The 25,958-nt window shown below is 41.2% G+C and overlaps 1 protein-coding gene across 2 annotated transcripts; it reads left to right on the top strand.

Moving 5' to 3' along the window:
• The first annotated feature begins 36 nt into the window (after positions 1–36).
• Positions 37–24,752, top strand: patl2 (PAT1 homolog 2). 2 transcript variants are annotated; one of them, XM_029713288.1, is made up of 19 exons: positions 37–257; positions 488–644; positions 1,130–1,398; positions 1,574–1,639; positions 1,724–1,777; positions 1,930–2,085; positions 2,269–2,340; positions 2,496–2,638; positions 2,855–2,929; positions 4,819–4,942; positions 5,184–5,301; positions 5,437–5,534; positions 5,631–5,684; positions 18,797–18,933; positions 22,395–22,551; positions 22,807–22,953; positions 23,081–23,178; positions 23,335–23,475; positions 23,606–24,752. In XM_029713288.1, exons 1-19 carry the CDS (start codon positions 237–239, stop codon positions 23,637–23,639), a joined length of 2,121 nt encoding a protein of 706 aa, XP_029569148.1. In that variant the 5' UTR covers positions 37–236; the 3' UTR covers positions 23,640–24,752. The 2 variants fall into 2 exon arrangements, with proteins under 2 accessions (XP_029569148.1, XP_029569156.1); XM_029713296.1 differs by lacking the exon at positions 2,269–2,340.
• The last annotated feature ends 1,206 nt before the right edge of the window (positions 24,753–25,958 follow it).

The following is a 25,958-nucleotide window of genomic DNA, read 5'->3' on the forward strand; positions in this document are numbered from 1 at the left end:
CTTATTATCAGTAATATTTTAGACTGCACCATAATTATGGATCTTGCATGCAAACATGCATTTTCTAATCCACAGAGGGAATGCGCATGTATAGTTTTTTTTCAAGAGGCCCCCGCCCCCGACAGGTGTGGTCATTTAAAACGCTAATGACCATACAAAGATGTCCAAAAAGAGAAAGGTAGCAGAAAGGTAAACCGACGTATAGAAGTGTAATATTGTCCGAAAAAAATATTCAAATGAGTGACTCAGAACAACAAGTAAGTTGACCGTTTTTGCACCTTCTTCGTGTGCAAAGCTGAGATACACATGTATTGTTTTAAGTACATTCTCAAAACAACTCGCCTACACGTTTCTGCATCACATGCGTCGAAGTTGTAGTAGCCGCCGAGTCTAGTTCATTCTGAATTGTATGTCAAGTTATTCAATGGCGGTAGCATCGACAGCAGATGTCACCGTTGTATTTTCCTCCCTCCGTACTTTCTTTCAGGAGACTGAAACCGCAGTCTCTCAACCTCAGTGGCCAGAGAACGGAGGCCAATGGAGCGATGAAGAAGGGGGGGCAGGCATGGACGAGTGTGGATTGGCAGAGATGGCAGAGGAGGATGAGGAAATAGATATCTACAACAATGAGACGTTTGGAATGGGTATGTTTTAAAAAAAATGATTAGTAGTATATTTTTTATTATTGTTTAATGATGCACCCATGCATCATTATAAGTCACAAAGAATCCCCATCAAAATCTGTCAATTTAAGCTAGATAGATATATATTATTTTTTTATGGGCTGCGTCTCAATCCTCCGCATCAGCCCATGTCGGCCTTCTGCATGTGCGGTGGCTGTGTTTGTCAGACCATGAGACATCTTGAAAATCTATCTTCTCACGAAAACGTCTGTAGCGTCCAAAGGGGAGACTCTCACGAACACGGTGCTCTATGACCCCCACAAGTGTCACGGGACTCCTCTGAAAGTTACCCATACAAATGAATGGAAGTATGGAGCTAGATTTGTGCCAACAAATGGGTTAAATATGTGGCCAAATACATTTCCTGATATTGCCAAGAATAAAACTAAATGGGTTGAGTTATGACGTAAATTATTATATTTAAATGTTTTACAATGGGCCTCTAGATATGGATACAGAAGTGGGGGACACGGAAGGGGATCCCACCAACCCTCTGTTCCAATTTGGAGAGAAACCACCTGCCCCACCTGCCTTGCCTGCCTTGCCATCCCTTTCCCCCAGCTCCCCCTCCTTCTCTCCCAGGGCCCGGCCACAACTCCGGGTCCAGGGCCCTCAGGGCCGACGAGGAAGGGGACAGAGGGGAGGTCAGGCCATGGCGCAGATGTTTGAAGACCCAGCTGTGGTGAGGACTGTGGAGGGGCGACCAAGTTTGCAGGTGATTACTACTCTTGAGAGGTCAGTTGTATCCAGTAGGAAGAAAATGTTTTGAAACTGGATGTAATACCTGAACTTGTCTAATAAAACACGTTTTCTATTGCAAAACATATCCTCATTCAACCATTTTATTCTACCGTCTCTAGTTTACACATTACCATTTGTTATTTCCTCAGAGCTTGGACAGCGCTATAGTGGACGTTGGGAGCGTCTCCTACTGGGATGATCTAGATCCAGATGCTGTGAGTCATTTGTCACAACCCCGTTCTGATGACAAAATATAGTTACTGTCATTTGACCTACTCTGCTCCTCTTTTCTCTCACAGTGGATGTTATCATCTTATGAGAGAATCAGACACGCCTCTGGATCAGTATTGCAGGTAGTGGGTGTTACATGTGGAAGACTACCAACACACGATAATATCACTTTTTCAAAAGAATCTGATACTGAAAATGAAGGAGATTATGCCATGTTTAGTAGCGTTAGACCCTAATGGTTGGTTTGGCACATTTGGGTGTTCTCTTTCGACAGGACCCGGCCATTGTGTGTGTGATGGACAGTCATGCCCCTGGCAGAGGACCGAACTACCTGGACTCTCACTACCCATTCTCCAACTCAAGTGGGAGGAGAGGGGGCCTAAGAGGGTCATACTCAAATAGACCATTTGGGCAAAGATGCCCATCTCAGGTAATTGACTGGTGGAGTAGTTGTCTGAAGGACTAGGGCACAAGGGAGAGATGGCCAAAGATGGTCTATTGCTGGGTAGTTGACCTGAATCTTTGGTAAATATTTTTTGAAAGACTATGTAACACACTACCCAGTCTATGGCCGATGGCAAATTTACTTGTATTTGTTTAACTTCTCTGGCAGATTAATACCATGTTGCCCAGCTCTCCCATCGTCTCCCGGCGACCTTTCACCACACAACAGCCATATAACCAGGTTCCTGCCTTCCCATCAATTGTGTACATTTAGAAGTCATCTGCTCACAATTTGTATGAATTTGTTAATGTATCTGCATACCAGAAGCATGTAGGGAGATGTAATTCTCTAGTTCTGTTGGTGTGAGTTGTAATGGAGATGTTCTGTTCACTCAGGCGGGGGGCTTCCCCTCGCCACGTCCCTGCCCCTCCACCCCTCAACCTCTGACCTCGAAAATGATGCAGCTTCGCTTTGGTGCAAACTCCCCAAGACCCTCTCCCTTCTACAGCCCTTCGTCAAATCGTGTGCAGCGATTCAGGTCTGTGTAGTAATTAGATTTTTTCCCCCCGTATCTTTCTGAGTGAAGAACCTACAAGGACAAGAGTTGGACACCTGCTCTGGTTCTTTTGTCTCTGACCACAATCTGATGAGAGAATGTATCTCACTATTCTATAAAATGGCTTATAATTGTACTGCATATTCTTAGAGATGAATAGGGTTTGACCTATAGTTGTCACTTATCTCTCCCCCACAGGTTCCCTGGTCCAGTGACACAGCTTCATCCCCAACACAGACGGCTGTTGAGTCAAAGGCAACAGAGATCCCAAAGGTTTGGCACGTGCTTCTACTTTAAGTTGACTTATATTTGATATTATTACCCTATGTCTACAATGTGGTTGCTTGACCATTCCTAGAGTGAGTTATGTCCAGAGATCAAAGAAACTCTTATCATATTCAACATGGTTGCGCTTAATATTTCTGCAAATGTGTTGCTTCTTGGATGCATTAGTTTAAACACTAACCTATTTCCCAGACCCTATTCCTGGAATAAAGCGCTTTCAATGGAGATTCTCTATTGTACTAGCTTTTTAGGACAGGATATGCTTGAGCCCTATTCGGAATGTGTTTTACTGGGAGAGGTCGGGTAATTATGTGCATGAGCATAAAACGGCACATTTTAATTTCAATCCCGTGCAAATCTGCCATGTCAGTCATTTTTACATGGCGGAATAGAAACAAGTCCAGCCAGAATAACCTACTGTTTTTCGTTGAACTCAAGTCCTCTGATAATACTAGGCCTGTGCGCATTAACATCCCTGTGTTTTCTGAGGCATTTGAGTTTGACAGGTTCTGCTAGCAGTTTGAGCAAGAAAATAAGAACTGATTTGATAAATTGATTATTAAAACAAAGTGCTGCGCATATATTTCATATGAATGGCATGCATTATCAACTTGCACAGTGAATACTTTTGTTTATATGTTTTGCGCCAATGTATTGAAATTCAACATCGCCAAATGCGTCAGTTTAGTAAGTATTGTGCCCATGCCTATTTAATGAAACCCTGGCTGTTGATGTAGGCAATGGATCGCAAAGCAGGGCATCCCTGACTCACCACTGAGAAACATTTTGGAAATAGCAATTTCTCTTTCATCCTTAAATGCGTCTCATGTGCTTCTGAACAGTGAATTTGCACATCAGCAGGATGGAGGGCTTTTTTATTATGAGGGACTACCATGGATCGCTAAAATGGCCCTAATGATTATGATCACAAAATGTAAATATTACGGACACCTTTACATTTGACAGCCAAGCACAAGTTATCAGTGTAGCCCATTATCGTCTAGACACAGCTAGAATAAGAACCTCCAGGCTTCCGTCTTTATTCGGGAAAAAAAATTACAGGGGGAAGTTTGGGAAAAACAAGTCCTGTGTGAATCGTCCTCTGGAATAATGCGCATGCTGGAGTAACAATACTAGTCCTGTCCAAATGGGGCTTTAGTCTGTCAGGATTGCGGTCAATTCGGAACTTAATTAAATTCCATGATTGAATTGAAATTCGAATTGGACACACCCCACAGGAAGCAGAATTTAATTTGAATGATGTAGAATTTAATTAAACTGAGACATGATTCATGAAAGTCTCATTCCTTTGACAATTATTTTACCAAAAGTATCTGTCCCTTAATGCAAAGAATACAGATAGCACTTCAAATATATTATCTTGATTGCAACTCGGATGTCACTGTATTTGTTTGTATTTTTGTCATGATATTAGGTTTGATGCATTCTGGGAATAGTTTTTTCCTTCATATTTAACATGTAAGTGAATTATTTATCATTATAGAGATCTTAGAATATTTCCAGACTACTGTAATGATTTCATTTAAGAATGCCCATAAATAAAATGTATTACATAGTATTGGTCACCAAATGTCAATACAAATGTTTTTAGTGATGTATTGAATAAATTAGCCTGTTTGAATTTCATTGAATTAAATTCTACCTCCTTTAATTCCAATTCTGCTTCCTGTGGGGTGTGGTAAATTCAAGAATTGAATCCGAATTAGAGCTATTTGCTACTTTAATTCATAATTGGCCTAAACCCTGCTCGCTCCCATAAACCTGCCCCAAAGGAATTTGAAGGTACTCTATTTTTTTTTATATATAAAAGCTTTGCTTTGATAATTGAAGCTTATGACTTGTTGATCTCCCTCTAGAAAACCAGACAGCTGGGACCCCTACTGTAACCTCATGTCGGCAAAAGAGAAAGAGTGGATCATTAGACTACAGATGATTCAGCTCCAGAGCGAGAATCCCCACCTGGACGACTACTACTACCAGGTACTGTAGGTTGGCTGGCACTTCTCACTCTCATTCTTTGTTGTCTTTAACCTTCAATCCTCCGAAATAGGATTTTAGTTCCACATTCTCCTCCAATAACTTGGTACCCAATTCTCTACTAAAACCCCCACAGCAATCTTTCTGCATGTTCTTTCTTTTATACCATAACCACAGTTTACTTTTGGAATAATTTCCAGAAAGGGCTGTTGCATGATGGCTCTCCTTTCACATTGTGCTGTAGGAGTACTATCGGCGAATGGAGGCCAAGCTGGCAGAGGAGGAGTTGGGCATGCGAGGCAAGAGGGAGCCACCCAAACTCACCACCCCCTACGTCACCAAGATGGACTCTTACACCCCAGGTTTCTCCATATATCCCACATGCACTTGTCCTTATCTGTGCATGGTGCTGAAGTGTACTTTGGAAGGGGTCATTGTTTGTATACGGCTGAATGTTTGCATTTTCTTTAACCCGAGTGATGTTGTTGCTATTTCAGTGGTGCACATCGAGGGTTCCCTAGGCCAGGTTGCCGTGTCGACGTGTTTCTCTCCTCGACGAGCGATCAATGCAGTTGCAGCCCACTGTCCACACGAGGTGAGGACATGCTTTGGGCACTTTTTGAAACCCTTTTTGAAGAATGTATAACAGTTAAACTGAACTGTACGTTCTCTGAATGGTCTCTTCCCGCAGGAACTAAAAGACATCAGGCAACAGCGATTGGACGTCCTAAAGAAAATAGAAAAGGTAAAATACAGAAAATGGCATGTTAAAGGAGTGTTCCACTTTATTTTCATCCCAAAAATGTATGTATACACTACTGTTCAAAAGTTTGCGGTCACTTAGAAATGTCCTTGTTTTTGAAAGAAAAGCACTTCTTTTTTTTTTTTTTTTTTTTGTCCATTTTAAAATAACCTGAAATACAGTGTAGACATTAATGTTGTAACTGACTATTGTAGCTGGAAAAGGCAGGTTTATTTTAATGGAGTATCTACATAGGCGTACAGAGGCCCATTATCACTAACCATCATTCCTGTGTTCCAATGGCACTTTGTGTTAGCTAATCCAAGTTTATCATTTTTAAAAGGCTACTTGATCATTAGAAAACCCTTTTGCAATTATGTTAGCACAGCTGATAACTGTTGTTCTGATTAAAGAAGCAATGAAACTGGCCGCCTTCAGACTAGTTGAGTATCTGGAGCATCAGCATTTGTGGGTTTGATTACAGGGTCAAAATGACCAGAAACAAATCTCTTTCTTTTGAAACTCGTCTGTCTATTCTTGTTCTAAGAATTGAAGGCTATTCCATGCGAGAAATTGCCAAGAAACTGAAGATCTTGTACAATGCTGTGTACTACTCCCTTGACAGAACTGCGCAAACTGACTCTTCCCAGAATAGAAGAAGAGTGGGAGTCTCCGGTGCACAACTGAGCAAGAGGACAAGTACATTAGTGTCTAGTTTGAGAAACAAACGCCTCACAAGTCCTCAACTGGCACCTTCATTAAATAGTACCCGCAAAACAGTCTCAACGTCAACTGTGAAGAGGTGACTCTGGGATGCTGGCCTTGAGCCTCTTCACTGTTGACGTTGAGACTGGTGTTTTGCGGGTACTATTTAATGAAGCTGCCAGTTGAGGACTTAAAGCATCTGTTTCTCAATCCAGGTAGTCACTCCCGGTTTAAGTAAAATGTATTCCGTTGGTGCCTAATGAACATCACCCAAGACAAGCGTCATTATGATTCCACTATTTATAAGGTAACTCCTATATGTGTCGTTAACACCATACCTGCTATAGTTCCTGAGTATTATCACTATCATCCAAAAACTTAATTTCGTAATGGAAATAAATCAAGTAGATTAGGATAAATTTCACTCTCCTCATTCACCAATCATTCATACATTGGCAGTGTACATGTATATTAACTTACAGTATACTTATCCTATAATTCCAGTATTAACTTATAATGATTGATTATAATTGCAGATCAGTTTCTCAATGAACTCTTAATCTAAATTACTATAAATGTCACAGTGTAGACCTCTACAATCAACCTGATACCCCAAAATGAAAAAGGCAATCAATTTTGGGCACAGTTGAACCCCCCCTCCCCCTTTCAGGCACTGATTGTCCTGGCGTCTTCATTGTCTTCTTCAGATAGCTTTACAGTTCAAAGTGGATGGCCCATGATAATGTGCCACCGGTTGTCTTCTCCATTCATCAACCAGTATACCAGCAACATCTCTCTCAGGAGTGTGACAGGAGTCCATGTGGAGTGAGCATGGGGAGAGAAGACATGAGAGAAGAAACTGTTGATAGCTTAGATTGGATGCTGTAAACGGTTGCTGGCTCGGACTCGGGTCTCGGTAGAAGTGGTGCGGACAGGGCCATATTGAACGCCTTTGCCGCTTTTCTTCAGCAAGTTACACGAGGTTTTGCGGTTCACGCACTGTTCTCGTGGTCAAATGATCCCTTCCATGCATTAAGACACCAACTGTGACCTCAAGAGGAAAGATCAGAATAACAGTTCAGTTCCGATTCAGGAAATCCAGACAAGCATTGACTTTAAATGATTACGTTTACCAATTATTCTTAATACCAATGTCTAAACATATGTCAAAGAGAATAACACATGCTATTGAAACAATTTTTTTTTCAAATGGGCTTATCCTCACCATCACACTGTTAACTTCATCACAGAGCCACAGGATCAGGAAGTTAGACCTCTAACCCGTCGGGAGAAATCCCAACAATCCAGCAGTCCTAATCTGGTAGGATTTGTATAAAAACAGAATAAGCAACACAATACACTCCTTCACATATCACTCAGTACATTCCTTACATTTCACACAAGGTATGTGAACTTCAATCCAAAACTTGTACCTCCCCCATTTGACACATGACTCCCAATGTGAGTAATGTATAAAGAAAATATGGGGAAAAATCGACTACTCGTCAAAATAGAACAATAAACACTACCCTCAATAATTCCATAAAAAAAAAAATATATACAGTTGCAAAATATACATCCACTTAGGTTGGAGTCATTAACTTGTTATGGATAGGGGGCAGTATTTTCACGGCCGGATAAAAAACGTACCCGATTTAATCTGATTATTACTCCTGCCCAGAAACTAGAATATGCATATAATTAGCTTTGGATAGAAAACACTCCAAAGTTTCTGAAACTGTTTGAATGGTGTCTGTGAGTATAACAGAACTCATTTGGCAGGCCAAAACCTGAGAAGATTCCAAACAGGAAGCGCCCTCTCTGACTATTTCTTGGCCTTCTTGATCATCTCTATCCAAAACAGGATCTCTGCTGTAACGTGACATTTTCTAACGCTCCCATAGAAGGCGCCAGAACGTTGAATGATGACTTTGCAGGCCATGGCTGAAAAACAGTAGCGCATTTGGATAGTGGTCGATCTGAGAACAATGAGACTGGGGGCGCGTGCACGAGACGACTCCATGTTTTTATTGTTTCGTCTTTGAACAAAAACAGGGTTTCCCGGTCGGAATATTATCGTTTTTTTACGAGAAAAATCGCATAAAAATTTATTTTAAACAGCGTTTGACATGCTTCGAAGTACGGTAATGTACGGTAATGGAATATTTTGAATTTTTGTCACGAAACGCGCCGGGCGCGTCACCCTTCGGATAGTGTCTTGAACGCACGAACAAAACACCGCTATTTGGATAGAACTGGATTATTTGGAACCAAACTAACATTTGTTATTGAAGTAGAAGTCCTGGGAGTGCATTCTGACGAAGAACAGCAAAGGTAATCCAATTTTTCTTATAGTAAATCTGAGTTTGGTGAGTACCACACTTGGTGGGTGTCAAAATAGCTAGCCATGATCGCCAGGCTATCTACTCAGAATATTGCAAAATGTACTTTCACCGAAAAGCTATTTTAAAATCGGACATAGCTATTGCATAAAGGAGTTCTGTATCTATAATTCTTAAAATAATTGTTTTTTGTGAACGTTTATCGTGAGTAATTTAGTAAATTCACCGGAAGTGTTCGGTGGGAATGCTAGTTCTGAACGTCACATGCTAATGTAAAAAGCTGTTTTTTGATATAAATATGAACTTGATTGAACAAAACATGCATGTATTGTATAACATAATGTCCTAGGAGTGTCATCTGATGAAGATCATCAAAGGTTAGTGCTGCATTTAGCTGTGGTTTTGGTTTTTGTGACATTATATGCTAGCTTGAAAAATGGGTGTCTGATTATTTCTGGCTGGGTACTCTGCTGACATAATCTAATGTTTTGCTTTCGCTGTAAAGCCTTCTTGAAATCGGACAGTGTGGTTAGATAAAGGAGAGTCTTGTCTTTAAAATGGTGTAAAATAGTCATATGGAAGAGGAAGAGAAATGGCGAATTCTTGTGAACGCGCATCTCCAATCTCTGTCACCAGGCAGTCCACTGACAAACTGTGCTGCTGTTATCTGCCCAGAGACAGGAGACGCGTCAATCCGGTTTCTGAAGGCTTTAGAGAGCCAATGGAAGCCTTAAAGTGTCACGTAACAGCTCAGATACTGTAGTTTCGATAGACAAGTAACAGAAGGACTACAAATTTGCAGAAGGGCCACTTCCTGCTTGGAATCTTCTCAGGTTTTTGCCTGCCATATGACTTCTGTTATACTCACAGACACCATTCAAACAGTTTTAGAAACTTTAGTGTTTTCTATCCAAATCTACTAATAATATGCATATTCTGGGCAAGAGTAGTAACCAGTTTAAATCGGGTACGTTTTTTCATCCGGCCGTGAAAATACTGCCCCCTATCCCAGACAGGTTAATTAACAAACTATAGTTTTGGCAAGTCGGTTAGGATATCTACTTTGCATGACACAAGTCATTTTTGCCAACAATTGTTTACAGACAGATTATTTCACTTTTTCACAATTCCAGTGAGTGAAGTTTACAAGACCTCAGGGAAAACAATTGTAGACCCCCCCCCCCCCCCCCGTTTACAAACGCCTGAAGGTACCACATTCATCTGTACAAACAATAGTACGCAAGTATGAACACCATGGGACCATGCAGTCGTCATACCGCTCATGAAGGAGACGTGTTCATTGGTTATAATTGTCTCCTAGAGATGAACGTACTTTGGTGCGAAAAGTGCAAATCAATCCCAGAACAACAGCAAAGGACCTTGTGTAGATGCTGGAGGAAACGGGTACAAAAGTATCTATATCCACAGTAAAACGAGTCCTATATCGACATGACCTGAAAGGCCGCTCGGCAAGGAAGAATCCGCTGCTCCAAAACCGCCATAAAAAAGCCAGACCACGGTTTGCAACTGCGCACGGGGACGAAGATCGTACTTTTTGGAGAAATGTCCTCTGGTCTGATGAAACAAAAATGGAACTGTTTGGCCATAATGACCATCGTTATGTTTGGAGGATAAAAGGGGAGGCTTGAAGCCAAAGAACACCATCCCAACCGTGAAGCACAGGGGTGGCAGCACCATGTTGTGGGGGTGCTTTTCTGCAGGAGGGACTGGTGCACTTTACAAACTGGATGGCATCCTGAGGATGGAAATGTAGGTGGCTATATTGAAGCAACATCGCAAGACGACGGTCAGGAAGTTAAAGCTTTGTCGCAAATGGGTCTTCCAAATGGACAATGGCCCCAAGCATACTTCCAAAGTTGTGGCAAAATGGCTTAAGGATAACAAAGTGAAGGTATTGGAGTGGCCATCAAAGCCCTGACCTCAATCCTATAGAAAATGTGTGGGCAGAACTGAAAGGGCTTGTGCGAGCAAGGAGGCCTACAAACGTGACTCAGTTACACCAGCTCTGTCAGGAGGAATGGGCCAAAATTCACCCAACTTATTGTGGGAAGCTTGTGGAAGGCTACCCGCAACGTTTGATCCAAGTTAAACAATTTAAAGGCAATGCTACCAAATACTAATTGAGTGTATTTAAACTTCTTACCCACTGGGAATGTGATGAAAGAAATAAAAGCTGAAATACATTATTCTCTCTACTATTATTCTGACATTTCACATTAAGATTTAGTGGTGATCCTAACTGACCTAAGACAGGGAATTTTTACTAGGATTAAATGTCAGGAATTGTGACACTGCGTTTTAAATGTATTTGGCTAATGTGTATGTAAACTTCCGACTTCAACGTGTATATATTTATACCCATATGGTCATAGGAAAATAGACTTAAGACAGCCTACCCTTAGTCAAAGGCAACACCCTATCCTTCTTTCTGTTGGTCCAAATCACAAATATGGCTATGAACTTCATCATAATTATCAATATTACAAATGACCTACATTATCCAAATGGCTTTCCAGTGAGGGTGATCAAACCACACTGGAAAGTCAGGTCAGAGGTCATACAAACCCTTCAAAGAAGTGTTTCTTACTATATTAGACAAATTAATGTAAAAGTCAAACATTTCATACATTTTCGTATCCTAGGCTTCCACTACATGTCTTAACAAAATAATTTACACGTGTTTAACTCGGAACAAAACAACTCCAGAAAATTCCATGCATGAAGACAAATGGAAAAATCACTAAACCCAAATGAAATAGAACACTCACAATAAATCAAACAGTATTTTAAAACTCCAACAAATGGTCATAACAAGTGTGTGTGTGTGTGTGTGTGGGGGGGGGGTATTTGCAAACCTTAAGGTAAAACCCAAAATGGCCAGGCTTTATTTAATTTGGTAGTTTACGGCCTCAATCTCACTCACTGCTCTCCCCAACACCAGTCTCGGGGAAACATTCCAAAGGGATAATGTAACCTATTCTGGAAAAGAAAGTGTACATTTCGTTAGCATTCACTATGCTACATCTTAATCAGCAATCCATGATAATGGTAAATCCCACTGTTTTCTGAGTTTGCGAGGAGTGTTTGGTCAAATTATTCTAATTTGTTACCTCTTTAGAATCCATTCCCCTAGCATTTCGCATAGATTCTCCAAGCCAAAATACCTTTTCCTGTGGCAAATTTAGCCAATTTCTCATAAGAAATCAGTGATATTTGATCCCTGGCATCTATTAAAAAGTTGTGTAAAACGTGGTCTCCTACTTCTCCATTCACATAAAGACCACAAGCATTTGCATCTTTGTCAAAACAACAGTAGCATACACTCCTGAAAGTAGTGGGAAAGGAAACGTTCACATAGTCTTGGTTAGATCAATAGTGGTTCAGAGACTGTGAACGTTTCCTTTCCCGCTACTTTCAGGAGTGTATGCTACTGTTGTTTTGACAAAGATGCAAATGCTTGCGTCGCTGCATTCCATTGCCTCCCCCCCTCCCCCCCCGACTGCATCGGGTGCGGTAGTCTCCATTATCACTATACACTCAATCTTCCAATAGCCCCCACACCTAAAACAGGACTCTGTTGATTTTCCCTTTCCTCCCGTCTCTAATGCACACCTATTAACCTCTCTTGGGTAGGGGGCAGTATTTTCACACCCGGATGAAAAGCGTGCCCAAAGTGGGCCTGTTACTCAAGCCCAGAAGCTAGGATATGCATATAATTGGTAGATTTGGATAGAAAACACAAGTTTCTAAAACTGTTAAAATAATGTGAGTATAACAGAGCTGATATGGCAGGCGAAACCCCGAGGACAAACCATCTCCCCCGCCAAAAACAATTCAGCCTACCACTATTTAATAGCTCACTTTTATTATAAGGCGAAGTCCTCCCAGATTGCAGTTCCTAGGGCTTCCACTAGATGTCAACATTCCTTAGGAAGAGTTTCAGGCTGGTTTTTGGAAAAATGAGCCAGAAATTGTTTTTCTAGGTGGCTCCCATTTTGGCTGTAGTGTTTCCAAGCGTGTGAATGAGAGCGCGTTCTTTGGTATTTTCCTCCGGTAAAGACAATAACGATTCTCCGTCTTAAATTTTGTTTATTTACTTATTAGGGTACCTAAAGTTTTGATTATAAACGTTGTTTGGAAAAGTTTTAGTAACTTTTGGGATTCATTTTGTATGCATTTTGATGGAGGGAAATGGGGTGGATTATTGACTGAAGCGTGCTAGCTCAACTGAGTTTTTATGGATATAAAGAAGGACATTATCGAACAAAAGGACTATTTGTGATGTAACTGGGACCTTTTGGAGTGCCAAGAAGAAGATCATCAAAGGTAAGGCATTTATTATATCGCTATTTCTGACTTTTGTGTCGCACCTGCCTGGTTGAAATATGTTTTGTATGCAGGGCGCTGTCCTCAGATAATCGCATGGTGTGCTTTCGCCGTAAAGCCTTTTTGAAATCTGACTGGATTAACAAGAAGTTAAGCTTTATTTTGATGTATTACACTTGTGATTTTCTGAAAGTTAAATATTTATAATTTTGTAGTTTGAATTTCGCGCTCTGCAATTTCACTGGATGTTGGTCAGGTGGGACGCTACCGTTAAAGTTAACTATTTTCCAAGGTGGAGCTACCACTTCCCCGGAGAATAGTTATGGTATTTGTGCCCAGTAATTGGTCACCTTGTATTAGAACCAATACTATAGCATCTGCAAATGTTTTACTGGAGAATACGGATGACCTAATCTTATTCCAGTGTTGCTCCTGGAAATATCACTGACACACGTTGCCAAAATTATTCACACTTGTCTTCCTATATCCATATAATCCCCAATAGGGCATAAACCAACCTCTCTCCTTATTGATACTTTCTTTTAACCATGAATATAGCTTTCCTTCAGAATTAATAGGCAACTGTCTATTTTAAGATTAACCTGTAATGCGCCACATCTAGACAACACAGCCAATTCTTAAAATACATTTGTGGGCACAATACTACAGCCATTTACTACCCACGACTTCGATTATAGCCAAGTTTATTCATGCAATAATTAATAACCATGTTTAGTTATCAATTATGATCATAGAGCTGTGACAATCACAATTACCTATCCACTTATTAGATTTAGGTAACTGTCTCATCTGATCACACTACAGGTAATTAAACAATACTTGTTGTTGACAAGCATATTCAATTCATATTTGATTGAGTTATTTAAATACGACACCATTCTGTTATTCCAGCAGACCATTTTGGCAACAAAGCGTATTACCTCAAAATATCCCCGCCATTCATGTTGAATAACTTAGCCTTTTTAATTCAAACTAAGCAAGCTGCTAAAATGTTGAGTTTATATCTTAAACAAAACTGTCGGCAGTATCTGTCTAGGCAAAACATACCAATACTTGAATAACAATCAGAAACCCATATTTTAGTCAATACTATAGACCCAATGCTACTGAAATGACGAAGAAATCCTGCTATTAACCCAATTACAATGGTTTGTAATCTTAACATCTGGCACATAATGACAATTCCCAGAAAATAGCCTTAGTTCCACGCGTTTCGCCGCAGAGATTCTCCCATGCGCAAAAGGAATAGATTTAAATCGACATTCATTGATTTAAAACCAGATCTTGCGCCTTGTAATAAAAGTGACCTATTTAAATTATTTTACTACGTCACATTAGCTCCGTAATGTTGAGTAGTTTGATGGCGACCCTAATTTGGCATTGCACGATGTTACATTATGTAGAGAACACCTTAATTCGCTCTAACTTGATGGAAAAACTCCTCTCATACGGAAAAAAAGGCCTTAAGGGCAGTTTTATTTAAAATGTTGTACCCGGACTGAGGAAATCCAATAAGCGTTACATCGTTATGGTAAGTTAACCAAAAGTGGACACACACCAATCAGTTTGAGTCAATTTCCCAGACTTAGTCGACAGTTTAATAATGCTTAAACCTCATCTTTATCAAATGATCCATTAAAGGGACCAACTCAAAATCTAGTACGTCTACATATGGGTTGTTTAAGTTACATCTCATTATATTCCCAGTATTACTTTATCAAATCTCTAGTAATCAATTTAGATATCTATCACACACACACACACACACACACACACACACACAATTCATCATTTTCATATCGTCACAGAATCCATATAGAGCGTTAGGTATTCACAGCAACCAAATCCATCGGCTCAGCAAACATTCTCCCAGCAGAAAACTGAAGTTTCCCAGACACTGCCCTGCGGGTCATAGGATCCTAAATGGTTCTCTATCCTCCCAGAAACTAGACTTGCTGATAACGTCCCGCTCTCAATACCACCCTGAGATATTCTATGATGGGTAGTTACGGAACCCCAAGAGAACATATCAACACTTATCATCCAAATTTCAATCATTTTATTATGCAAATATCCATCTTATTTCCACACTCGCACAACTCTCATCACATTCACACAGTACTGTTCCCAAACACACTTCAATCAATAATTTTATCACCTGCAGGAATATTTTCTTACATGGGTGGATTTTGTTTATAGCTTTCACATATGTACCTAACTATTTTTAACCACTGCATATCATTAACTTATCTACTAATTATTATTTCTCAGGATCACACAGAACCTTAATGATCACCCACACAGAATTGATCAAATGCTCACACAGAATTGGTCAGATGTCCACACAGAACATCATTGAAAGGTCAACCTACCGCTCCCACACAAAGCTTCTACAAAGATTACCCACAGGATTTCAAACCCTGTCTATATGAACAGGGAAACCCATAACATTTTATCAAAATATGACCTAATTAGTGGTCCCAAAACAACTCCTAATAGTAACCCAGGTCATACCTGTTTACTTCATTTATCAAAACATTACGTTATTTGAACTTCACTAAGCCAAATGCCCTCGCAAGGCGTCACCTGCACTCTCGTTCCTCGTTCAATACGTCAACCTCACCAGTCCTACTGTGGTCAACCCAGTACCACGGATCTGGACTTTTGGTAGCCCGCAACTGGCTAATTAACAATCATGTCCAAGGATACCTCACTTAAGAACACTCTTATCAACTCAACTCAGTCCTGCTAGTTACCCCAGCTGTGGCCCTCTTCAGGAAGACCTCGCTCTGAGCATACCCTCAACAGGGGCATTTATGGCTTTTGTTTTTTTTCTTATCACTTATTGATTGTCCATTCTGACATCAATGTCCAATTAGTACTATCAATACTGTGCACTTTCAAGTTCAATTATTGAAAGAAACCAGTCTCACCCTTAATCCAATTCTGTTAGAAATGATTAATCCATTCAGCTGACGCTCTCAGCCAGATGGGGATCCGATCATCTCCGAATAGGGGAGTGTGGCTTTCTCCAGCTGCATCTAATGCAACTCCCCGTGCACTGTTAACCTGAATTTCACTGGGAACAATCACAAATGAAGTTCATTATCCCATCCTCGTTGTCAAAATTGTCGTGGAATTATTGTAATCAAAATACATTTTTTAAATTTCTTCAAAACAATCAAACTTTATTTAATTACTGCAGTAATAGAGCTGGTCAACGACTCTCCCATAGGTGATTCATTGAGAGCCCAAGGAGTGGATTTGAGCCACAGCATTTCATAGCAAAGTGGATGTTCATGACAAACGGATGTATGGAATGGGTCACAAGGTTAGGATTCGTATGAAGGATGCTAATAATTCACACTAAACAGTATGTTGTGTAAAGACTGTTCTCGTTGTGTAGAGACCAGGGTCTGGTCCTCAACTCTATACTGGAGCCATCTCCCCCTGGTACCCCAGTACAGAAACATTAACTCATGCTATGGAATGCGGTCTTTTTAGGCTTATCACAACAGACATCGTAAATCTCCTGTCAGAATGAAGCAACATTTTATTTTCGTGTCAAATTGGCAACCCATCCCTTATGGGATTTAATTGACACATAAACAAACATTATGCGTTCGCTGCATTGCGCATCACATAAAGAGTGGAAAAAAATAAATACAAAATTATACATAATAGTAAATAAGGTTATCCAAACAATAATTCATCCCTGGAGCAGTAAAATGATATATGTATATAAACTCAGCAAAAAAAGATGTTCTCTCGCTGTCAACTGCGTTTATTTTCAGCAAACTTAACGTGTAAATATTTGGATGAACATAAGATTCAACAACAAGTTCCACAGACATGTGACTAACAGAAATGGAATGTGTCCCTGAACAAAAGGGGGGGTCAAAATCAAAAGTAACAGTCAGTATCTGGTGTGGCCACCAGCTGCATTAAGTACTGCAGTGCATCTCCTGGACTGCACCAGATTTGCCAGTTCTTGCTGTGAGATGTTACCCCACTCTTCCACCAAGGCACCTGCAAGTTCCCGGACATTTCTGGGGGGAATGGCCCTAGCCCTCACCCTCCGACCCCAGCAGGTCCCAGATGTGCTCAATGGGATTGAGATCCGGGCTCTTCGCTGGCCGTGGCAGAACACTGACATTCATGTCTTGCAGGAAATCCCGCACAGAATGGCTGGTGACATTGTCATGCTGGAGGGTCATGTCAGGATGAGCCTGCAGGAAGGGTCCCACATGAGGGAGGAGGATGTCTTCCCTGTAATGCACAGCATTGCGATTGCTTGCAATGACCAGCTCAGTCCGATGATGCTGTGACACACTGCCCCAGACCATGACGGACCCTCCACCTCCAAATCGATCATGCTCCAGAGTACAGGCCTCGGGTGTAACGCACATTCCTTCGACGATAAACGCAAATCCGACCATCACACCTGGTGAGACAAAACCGCGACTCGTCTGTGAAGAGCACTTTCTTGCCAGTCCTGTCTGGTCCAGCGACGGTGGGTTTGTGCCCATAGGCGACGTTGTTGCCGCTGATCTCTCACAGTACGGACGTTGCAATTTATTTCCCTGTCCACATCTTCAGGCGTCATGCCTCCTTGTAGCATGCCTAAGGCAGGTTCATACAGATGAGCAGGGACCCTGGGCCCATTTCTTTTGGTGTTTTTCAGAGTCAGTTGAAAGGCCTCTAGTGTCCTGGTTTTCATAACTGTGACCTTAATTGCCTACCGTCTGTAAGCTGTTAGTGTCTTAACGACCGTTCCACAGGTGCATGTTCATTAATTGTTTATGGTTCATTGAACAAGCATGGGAAACAGTGTTTAAACCCTTTACAATGAAGATCTGTGAAGTTATTTGGATTTTTACGAATTACCTGAAAAAGAGAGGTTTCTTTTTTTGCTGAGTTTACATGCACTGTGTGTGCGCAGAAAGAAATAGTCACTTGAACCCAGTCTGACAGATTCATATGGTAGACAAGCATATACACACCATTAACCACATAGAAGCTACAATTGTTTTACTATTATAGGTAGCCCTTTTTTCTTTTATCTAAATATTCCGCAAATGGAAATACACAATGGACAAAAACCATTTCAATTTCTCATCACTCAGCCACATAATGCCAGGGTATATCTGGTGTGTTTTCTGGAATAAGAGCAAGCGTTTATCGTGGTAGAAAAAGCAATGTAGGATTAAATGAGTTTCGTTCTCTATTTCTTCAGTCATAATTACATCATTCCGTTTCACCACAATACCGACCTGTTTCAATACGCAATAATCCCTGATCTTACCTGTGCACATAGTGATCTCTTTTTAGGTAGGTTATACGTGATATATATCTCTCACAAACGAATTCACCCTTAAACAAACAAAAGGTTCTCAATTTATTTGTGCTAAATCTCCGAGGCCCACTTTTATTCACACAGAGTGAAGAACCCTCTATTCTGTTGCATAAAACAATCATTTGATGCAATTCCAGTATTATAACATAGTTGTGCAATTTTCTCCATAACTTCTATAACACCCTTTTACATAAAGGTTAAAAAAAAAAGTGAACCACTCATTTAATTTCAATATGCCATCTTGTTGGATATGGTGGTTCCCAAAGTGTATCATTTTGAAATGGGGGGGGGGGGGGAGAAAGTGACTGTTCATTTGTGGGATATTACCCCCCCGTCTCCTGTAGTTGTTCATGGTGCTGCTGGAGGTAGAAGAGCAGCAGAGGATGAAGGCACAGGTGCTGGGGGAGGAGGAGAAGGGGCTGATGGAGAGAACTGAGATAAAAGTGGAGTACATCTACTCCCAGCTACAGCATCCTGACCTGTGAGTCCTGCTCTGCCGGTTGTATCAAGTCACCTTGAGCGAAAGTTCATTCAAAGTATTCATACCTCTTGACTTATTCCACATTTTGTTACAGCCTGAATTATGGATTAAATAGAATTCTCCCCCATCTACACACAATACCCCATAATGACAAAGTGAAAAAAAACATGTTTTTAGAAATGTTTTCAGCATTTAATTTTCCATAAATCTCATTTCCATAAGTGTTTACACCCCTGGGTGAGTACTTTGTAGAATCACCTTTGGAAGAGTACAGATTTGAGTTGTCTTGGGTATGTGTCTTTCAGCTTTGCACATCTGGATTTGTGTATTTTATCATTCTTCCTTGAACAGCAATCAAGTCTTTCCACAGATTTTCAATGGGATTCAAGTCTGGGCTTTGGCTGTGCCACTCAAGGACTATCATGTTCTTTTTCTAAAGCCAATCCACTGTTGATTTGGCTGTATGCTTGGGGTCATTGTGCTGTTGGACTGTAAATCTTTGCCCTAGTCTGTCATTTGCACTCTGAAGCAGGTTCTCATCAAGGATTTGGTTCCATTCATTGTTCCTTCTATCCTTACAAGGCTCTGTCCCTGCTGCTGAAAAGCATCCCCGTAGCATGATGCTGCCGCCACCATGCTTCATGGTATGGATGGTGTTAGATGGGTGATGAGCTGTGCCTGATTTCTCTCCAGACATGGCGCTTTGCAGTCAGGCCAAAGAGTAAGTTTTGTCTCATCAGACCACAGTCGTTTGACTTATGTCTCTCACGTGCCTTTTGTGAACTCCAGGTGAATTGGCATGTGCCTTTTTTCTCAGGATTGGCTTCAGTCTGGCCACTCTCCCGTAAAGCCCAGATTGGTGAAGTGCTGTAGAGACTGCTGCCCTTCTGGCAGGTTTTCTGATCTCAGCCAAGGAACTCTGTTCTGTCATTGTGTTCTTGGTCACCTTCTTGACCAAGGTCCTTGCCTGGTTGCTCAGTTTGGTCGGACAGCCAGCTCTAGGCAGAGTCTGGGTAGTTCCACTTTTTTTCAATTTCCCTTTGCTGGTGACCACTGTGCTCTTGGAAACTTTCAACACTCAAGAAATTGTTTTATACCCTTCCCCAGGTATACACTAACAGGTCAGAAGTTTTAGAACACCTACTCATTCAAGGGTTTTTCTTTTTACCCTTTTCTACATTGTAGAATAATAGTGAAGACATCAACTATGAAATAACACACATGGAATCGTATAGTAAACAAAGTGTTAAACAAATAAAAATATATTTGAGATTCAAAGTAGCCACCCTTTGCCTTGATAGCTTTGTACACTCTTGGCATTCTCTCAACCAGCTTCACCAAGAATGCTTTTCCAACAATCTTGAAGGAGTTCCCACATATGCTGTGCGCTTGTTGGCTGCTTTTCCTTCACTCTGCGGTCCAACTCATCCCAAACCATCTCAATTTGGTTGAGGTCGGGTGATTGTGGAGGCCAGGTCATCTGATGCCGCACTCCACTTCTTGGTCAAATACCCCTTACACAGCCTGGAGCTGTGTTGGGTCATTGTCCTGTTGAAAAACGAAGGATAGTCCCACTAATCGCAAACCAGATGGGATGGTGTATCGCTGTAGAATGCTGTGGTAGCCATGCTGGTTAAGTGTGCCTTGAATTCTAAATAAATCAGTGTCACCAGCAAAGTACCCCCATGCCATAACACCTCCATGCTTTACTGTGTGAAATACACATGTGGCGATCATCCGTTCACCCACACCGCGTCTCAAAGACACGGCGGTTGGAACCAAAAATCAAATTTGGACTCCAGATCAAAGGACACATTTCCACAGGTCTAATGTCCATTGCTTGTGTTTCTTGGCCCGGGCAAGTCTTCTTATTGGTGTCCTTTTAGAAGTGGTTTCTTTGCAGCTATTTGACTATGAAGGCCTGATTTCACGCAGTCTCTGAACAGTTGATGTTGAGATGTGTCTGTTACTTGAACTCTGAAGCATTTATTTGGAATGCAAATTCTGAGCCTGGTTACTCTAATGAACTCTGCAGCAGAGGTAACTCTGGGTCTTCCATTCCTGTGGCAGTCCTCATGCATGAGAGCCAGTTTTATAATAGCGCTTGGTTTTTGCGACTGCACTTAACTTCAAGAACTTTGAAAGTTTATTTTTCTGGATTGACTGACCTTCATGCATTAAAGTAATGGACTGTTTCTCTTTGCTTATTTGAGCTGTTCTTCCCATAATATGACTTGGTCTTTTACCAAATAAGGCTATCTTCTGTATATCACCCCTACCTTCTCACAAAACAAATGATTGGCTCAAACGCATTAAGAAGGAAAAATTCCACAAATTAACTTAACAATGCACACCTGTTAATTGAAATGCATTCCAGGTGACTACCTCATGAAGCTGGTTGAGAGAGTGCAAAGCTGTCAAGGTAAAGGGTGGCTATTTTGAAGAATCTCAAATATAAAATATGTTTTGTTTAAAGCTTTTTTTGGTTACTACATTCCATCTGTTATTTCATAGTTTTGATGTCTTCTATTTTACAATGTAGAAAATAGTAAAAAATAAACCGTTGAATGAGTAGGTGTTCAAAAGTTTTAGAACGATAGTATATGCCTCGTCACTTCTCGGAGATCTACGGCGATATAGTTATGGTAATGTTTCTGATCTAACATGCACTGTCAACTGTGACCTTATACACTGATTGTATAGAACACCTGCTCTCTTTATGACCTAGACTGACCAGGTGAAAGGTACAGTATAATCCTTTATTGTCACTTGTTAAATCCACTTCAATCAGTTTAGATGAAGGGGAGGAGACAAGTTGAAGGATGTTTTAAGCCTTTAGACATGGCTTGTATGTGTGCCATTCAGAGGGTGAATGGGCAAGACAAAAGATTGTCCGTTCAAGTGCCTTTGAACGTGGTATGGTAGTAGGTGCCAGGCAGTTTGTCTAGAACTGCAACGCTGCTGGGATTTTCACGCTCAACAGAGTGGTCCACCACCTAAAGGACATCCAGCCGACTTGATTCAACTGTGGGAAGCGTTGGCGTCAACATGAGCCAGCGTCCTTGTAGACTCCATGCCCTGATGAATTTAGGCTGTTCTGATGGCAGGGAGTCCAACTGTGGCCAGTTGTTTGGACATGATTTAGAAACACCTGTCTATACAGTGTACAAAACATTAAGAACATCTTAATATTGAGTTGCACCCCACCTCCCCCTTCTGAGAACTTTTCCATTGAGTTTTTTTACCCACACCCATCTATTTTAATCTGTTTTGAATTCATGCTGGAACACAACAAAATGTGGAATAAGTCCAGGTGTATGAACACTTTCTGAAGGCACTGGTCTACTTTAAACACCAAATTCAACAATCCCTGCATCCATTTAGAGATTCTTAACTTTCAGATTTTCTCACATTATTCTTATGTTGTACAGTGATTCAGCACTTGTCATATTTCACCCTAGAGAGGCAGGGGAAGAATTTCTGCCATGTCTCCTGGTGTCCAAAGGAAAGCAGCTACTTGCTCGACTCCTCCCCTTCCTGTCCCATGACGCCGCATTGAAAGTCTTAAGCATGGTGACATCTCACCTGCCTGTACTCATGAGCAGAGACGCAGATGAGGTCAGTTAAAAAATAAAATGTAAAAGTAATGTTCTGGTGTATGGCACCGTGTTACTTAGTGTTGTGGAACGTTTAAATATATATTGTGTAGAACAAACATGCCTCTGACTTGTAGAGTAAGGAATCAAGTCAGTTATTTTAGTTTTGCCTACTGAACATGGCACTGTTGATTTGTATGAAATGCTGCCTGCTTGACTGAAGAATAATCCATACTCTCACTTCCACACAACCGTGGCGTTCCACACATCCCTGCAGTCTCTTCCGGTTTTGTACCCATCTCTTCGAATTGTGATCGGAGGCATGACCTTCAGTCAGCTTATTGGGGTCCTTAAAGACTTTACGGCATCACTTCCCGACTCCAGCGATGGCAGCATGTGCCTCTCACTTGTCTGCCAAAGCAAGGTTTGTTACACTTTTCACTTTCTCACATACAAAGAATGGTATGCTAGGCTACAATATTTGACTATCTAATATTTTACTATTGTGTGTTGCGCTGCCCTGTTCGTCATTCTCCTGTTTTACCTTTCAGTTTGGGCTCTCCTTACTCTACGCCCTGCTGTCCCAAGGAGAGAAGCTACTGTCCTCTGATGTTCCTCTGGAGCCCAGCATTGGTGACTTTGAAACCTGGTACAACTGCCTTCATTCCTAGCAATGTCTTTGTCCACATGCAACACTGTCCCTAAGTTGTAAATAGACATACTCGTAGGCTACAGTTAAGCGTGTCTGTACATGGTCCTTGCCCCTTGTTGTTCATATTGACCATTTTGTCATCCTTATCTCCAGGACAGACACAGTCTTCCTGGTGGCATCGCAGCTATCCCAGAGTGCTCTGGTGGAGCCCCTTATCCTACCCTCGAACCTTCTCACACTCTTCTGCCGCTACCTGGACAAGCGTACCATCCACCAGCTCAAGAGCAATATGGAGTGAGTGTCAGAATTGACAGCACTTACTTAGTTTTTTTAAATTGATGTTCTATGCATACATTGCAAAAACAATAGTTCATCGTAACCAATCCCAAGGTGTGTTCAATCAAAAACATTATCTCTCATCTAGATCTGCGACTGGATACCTGGCTCTTCCATCATAGTAGGCAAGGACATCTGAAGCAGAGACTGTGTTTTGGCTGATGTACAGAATGTAATGAGCACCAAAATGAAAACGAGTGGGCATGCATACCCTGAGGTATTCCCTCGGCCTAGACGTACCACAGTATGGCTGCGTTTACACAGACAGCCCAATTCTGACTCTTTTTTTCAATAATTGGTCTTTTGACTAATCAGAACAGCACTGAAAAATATTTGATGTGAAAAGATCTGTGACTTGTCAAAAGACCAATTAGTGAGAAAAAATATCAGAATTGGCCTGCCTGAGTAAACGCAGCCTATGCTACCCATGCATTGTTCTCCTTGTATGCAAAATGTGTTGTCTTAGAACACATGAATGCCATTCTTATTCCTTCCTTTTTTTCTTCCCTCATTCCCTCACTTTCTTTGCACCATTCTGTTGTCTCGATCTGTTTCCTTTATCTGCTCCTTTTTATTTCCTACTTTCCTCCTTAGTCTCCAGTCCAGCAACTCAGATTTGCTCTCTAGTCACCAAAATTCTCTTAATTTTTAACCTCTATAATCCAGTCCATAGTTTTAACTGCTACAGTACCATAGTACCACAATGTGGTGTAATGGACATAAGTTAGTCCTATGATGTAACACAGCCAGTAGATGGGGCTGAGCGATTGATACGTCAGCTCTCTCTCCAGCTAACCTGCCTAATATTCAAGTCAAAATGAAAATATCAATCGATGTGTAATATCATTTCGGGAAGAGTAAGCTGTCATTTATCATTTTCATGATTTAAACGGTCTTCTCCAAAGAAATTGGTGTCTGAATCATGGAGGATTGTGCAGTTGCACTTTGTTAGTAGGTGTGTAGGTTACATTTTGTCATGGAAAAATGTGTTTTCGGAAAATCAAATTGACTTCAAAAAACGATTTGGAAGTTTGGTTTCTTTCTAAAAGATAAATGTATATGGTTTTCCAAAGTGTACCCTCTATGCATATGTGCCATATGCTTTCTTCAATATTTATTTGAATATTTAAGTTGTAACTTGATCAAATTTAATCAGTTTAGTTGGAAACAGAATAATCACTCTTGTATAGCACTTGCAACATAAGAAATAAAATTCTTTAAAAATAATTTGTCTTTAGTTTGAACAGTGTACACACCCCAAAACCTGCTCTGCAAGAGTAGACTTCGGTTGATGATCCTTGTGTTGTCTGTTAGGTATGGATCTCTTTGTGTAGGATACTGGACAATTTTCTGTAAATATATTTTCAACGTGTGTGTGTGTATACCCCATCAAATGAGTGGCTTTGGCTATTTCAGCCACACCTATTGCTGACAGGTGTGTAAAATCGAGCACACAGCCATGCAATCTCCATAGACAGACACTGGCAGTAGAATGGCCGTACTGAAGAGCTCTTTCCAGGTGGCACTGTCATAAGATGCCAACTTTCCAACAAGTCAGTGTCAAATTTCTGCCCTGCTAGAGCTGCCTCTCAACTAAGTGATGTTAGTGTGAAAGGAAACCTCTAGGAGCAACAACTGCTCAGCCGTGAAGGGGTAGGCCACACAAGCTCAGAGCGGGACCACAGAATGCTGTTGCGTGTAAAAATGGTCTGTTCTCAGTTGCAACACTCATACAGTTCCAAACTGCATCTGGAAGCAACATCGGCTCAAACTGTTCATCGGGAGCTTCATGAAATGAGTTTCCGTGGTCGAGCAGCCAAATATCATGTGCAATGCCAAGCGTCAGCTGGAGTGGTGTAAAGCAGTAGAAATGGGTTCTCTAGCGTGATGAATCACGCTTCACCGTTTGGCAGATGCCAGGAGAACGCTACCTGCATAGTTTGAAGGAATAATTGTCTGGAGCTGTTATCATGGTTCTGGCTAGTCCCCTTAGCTCCAGTGAAGGGAATATTAATGCTACAGCATAAAATTACATTTACATTTACATTTTAGCAGACGCTCTTATCCAGAGCGACTTACAGTAGTGAATGCATACATTTCATACAATTTCATACATATCATACATTTTTTTTCTGTGCTGGCCCCCCGTGGGAATCGAACCCACAACCCTGGTGTTGTAAACACCATGCTCTACCAACTGAGCTACAGGGAAGGCTGTTACAATCTAGACTGTTCCAACTTTGCGGCAACAGTTTGGGGAAGGCCCGCCCTTGTTTCAGTGTGACAATGCCCCCATGCACAAAGCGAGGTCCATACAGAAATGGTTTGTTGAGATTGGTGTGGAAGAACTTGACTGGCCTGCACAGAGCCCTGACTTTAACTCCATTGAACACAGTCAAACTGCCAGGTCCTCTGGTTGCTTTTGACAAGCACAACCTTTT

Source organism: Salmo trutta, chromosome 2 (assembly GCF_901001165.1).
Source record: "Salmo trutta chromosome 2, fSalTru1.1, whole genome shotgun sequence".
NCBI lineage: Eukaryota > Metazoa > Chordata > Actinopteri > Salmoniformes > Salmonidae > Salmo > Salmo trutta.

Excerpts from the sequence above, each read along its gene's own strand:
- patl2 (XM_029713288.1), top strand. The coding sequence starts at position 237 with ATGAGTGACTCAGAACAACAA. Across the intron at positions 1,640-1,723 it reads ATGATCTAGATCCAGATGCT|TGGATGTTATCATCTTATGA; the intron begins GTGAGTCATTTG and ends TTTCTCTCACAG. Across the intron at positions 2,341-2,495 it reads CACAACAGCCATATAACCAG|GCGGGGGGCTTCCCCTCGCC; the intron begins GTTCCTGCCTTC and ends CTGTTCACTCAG.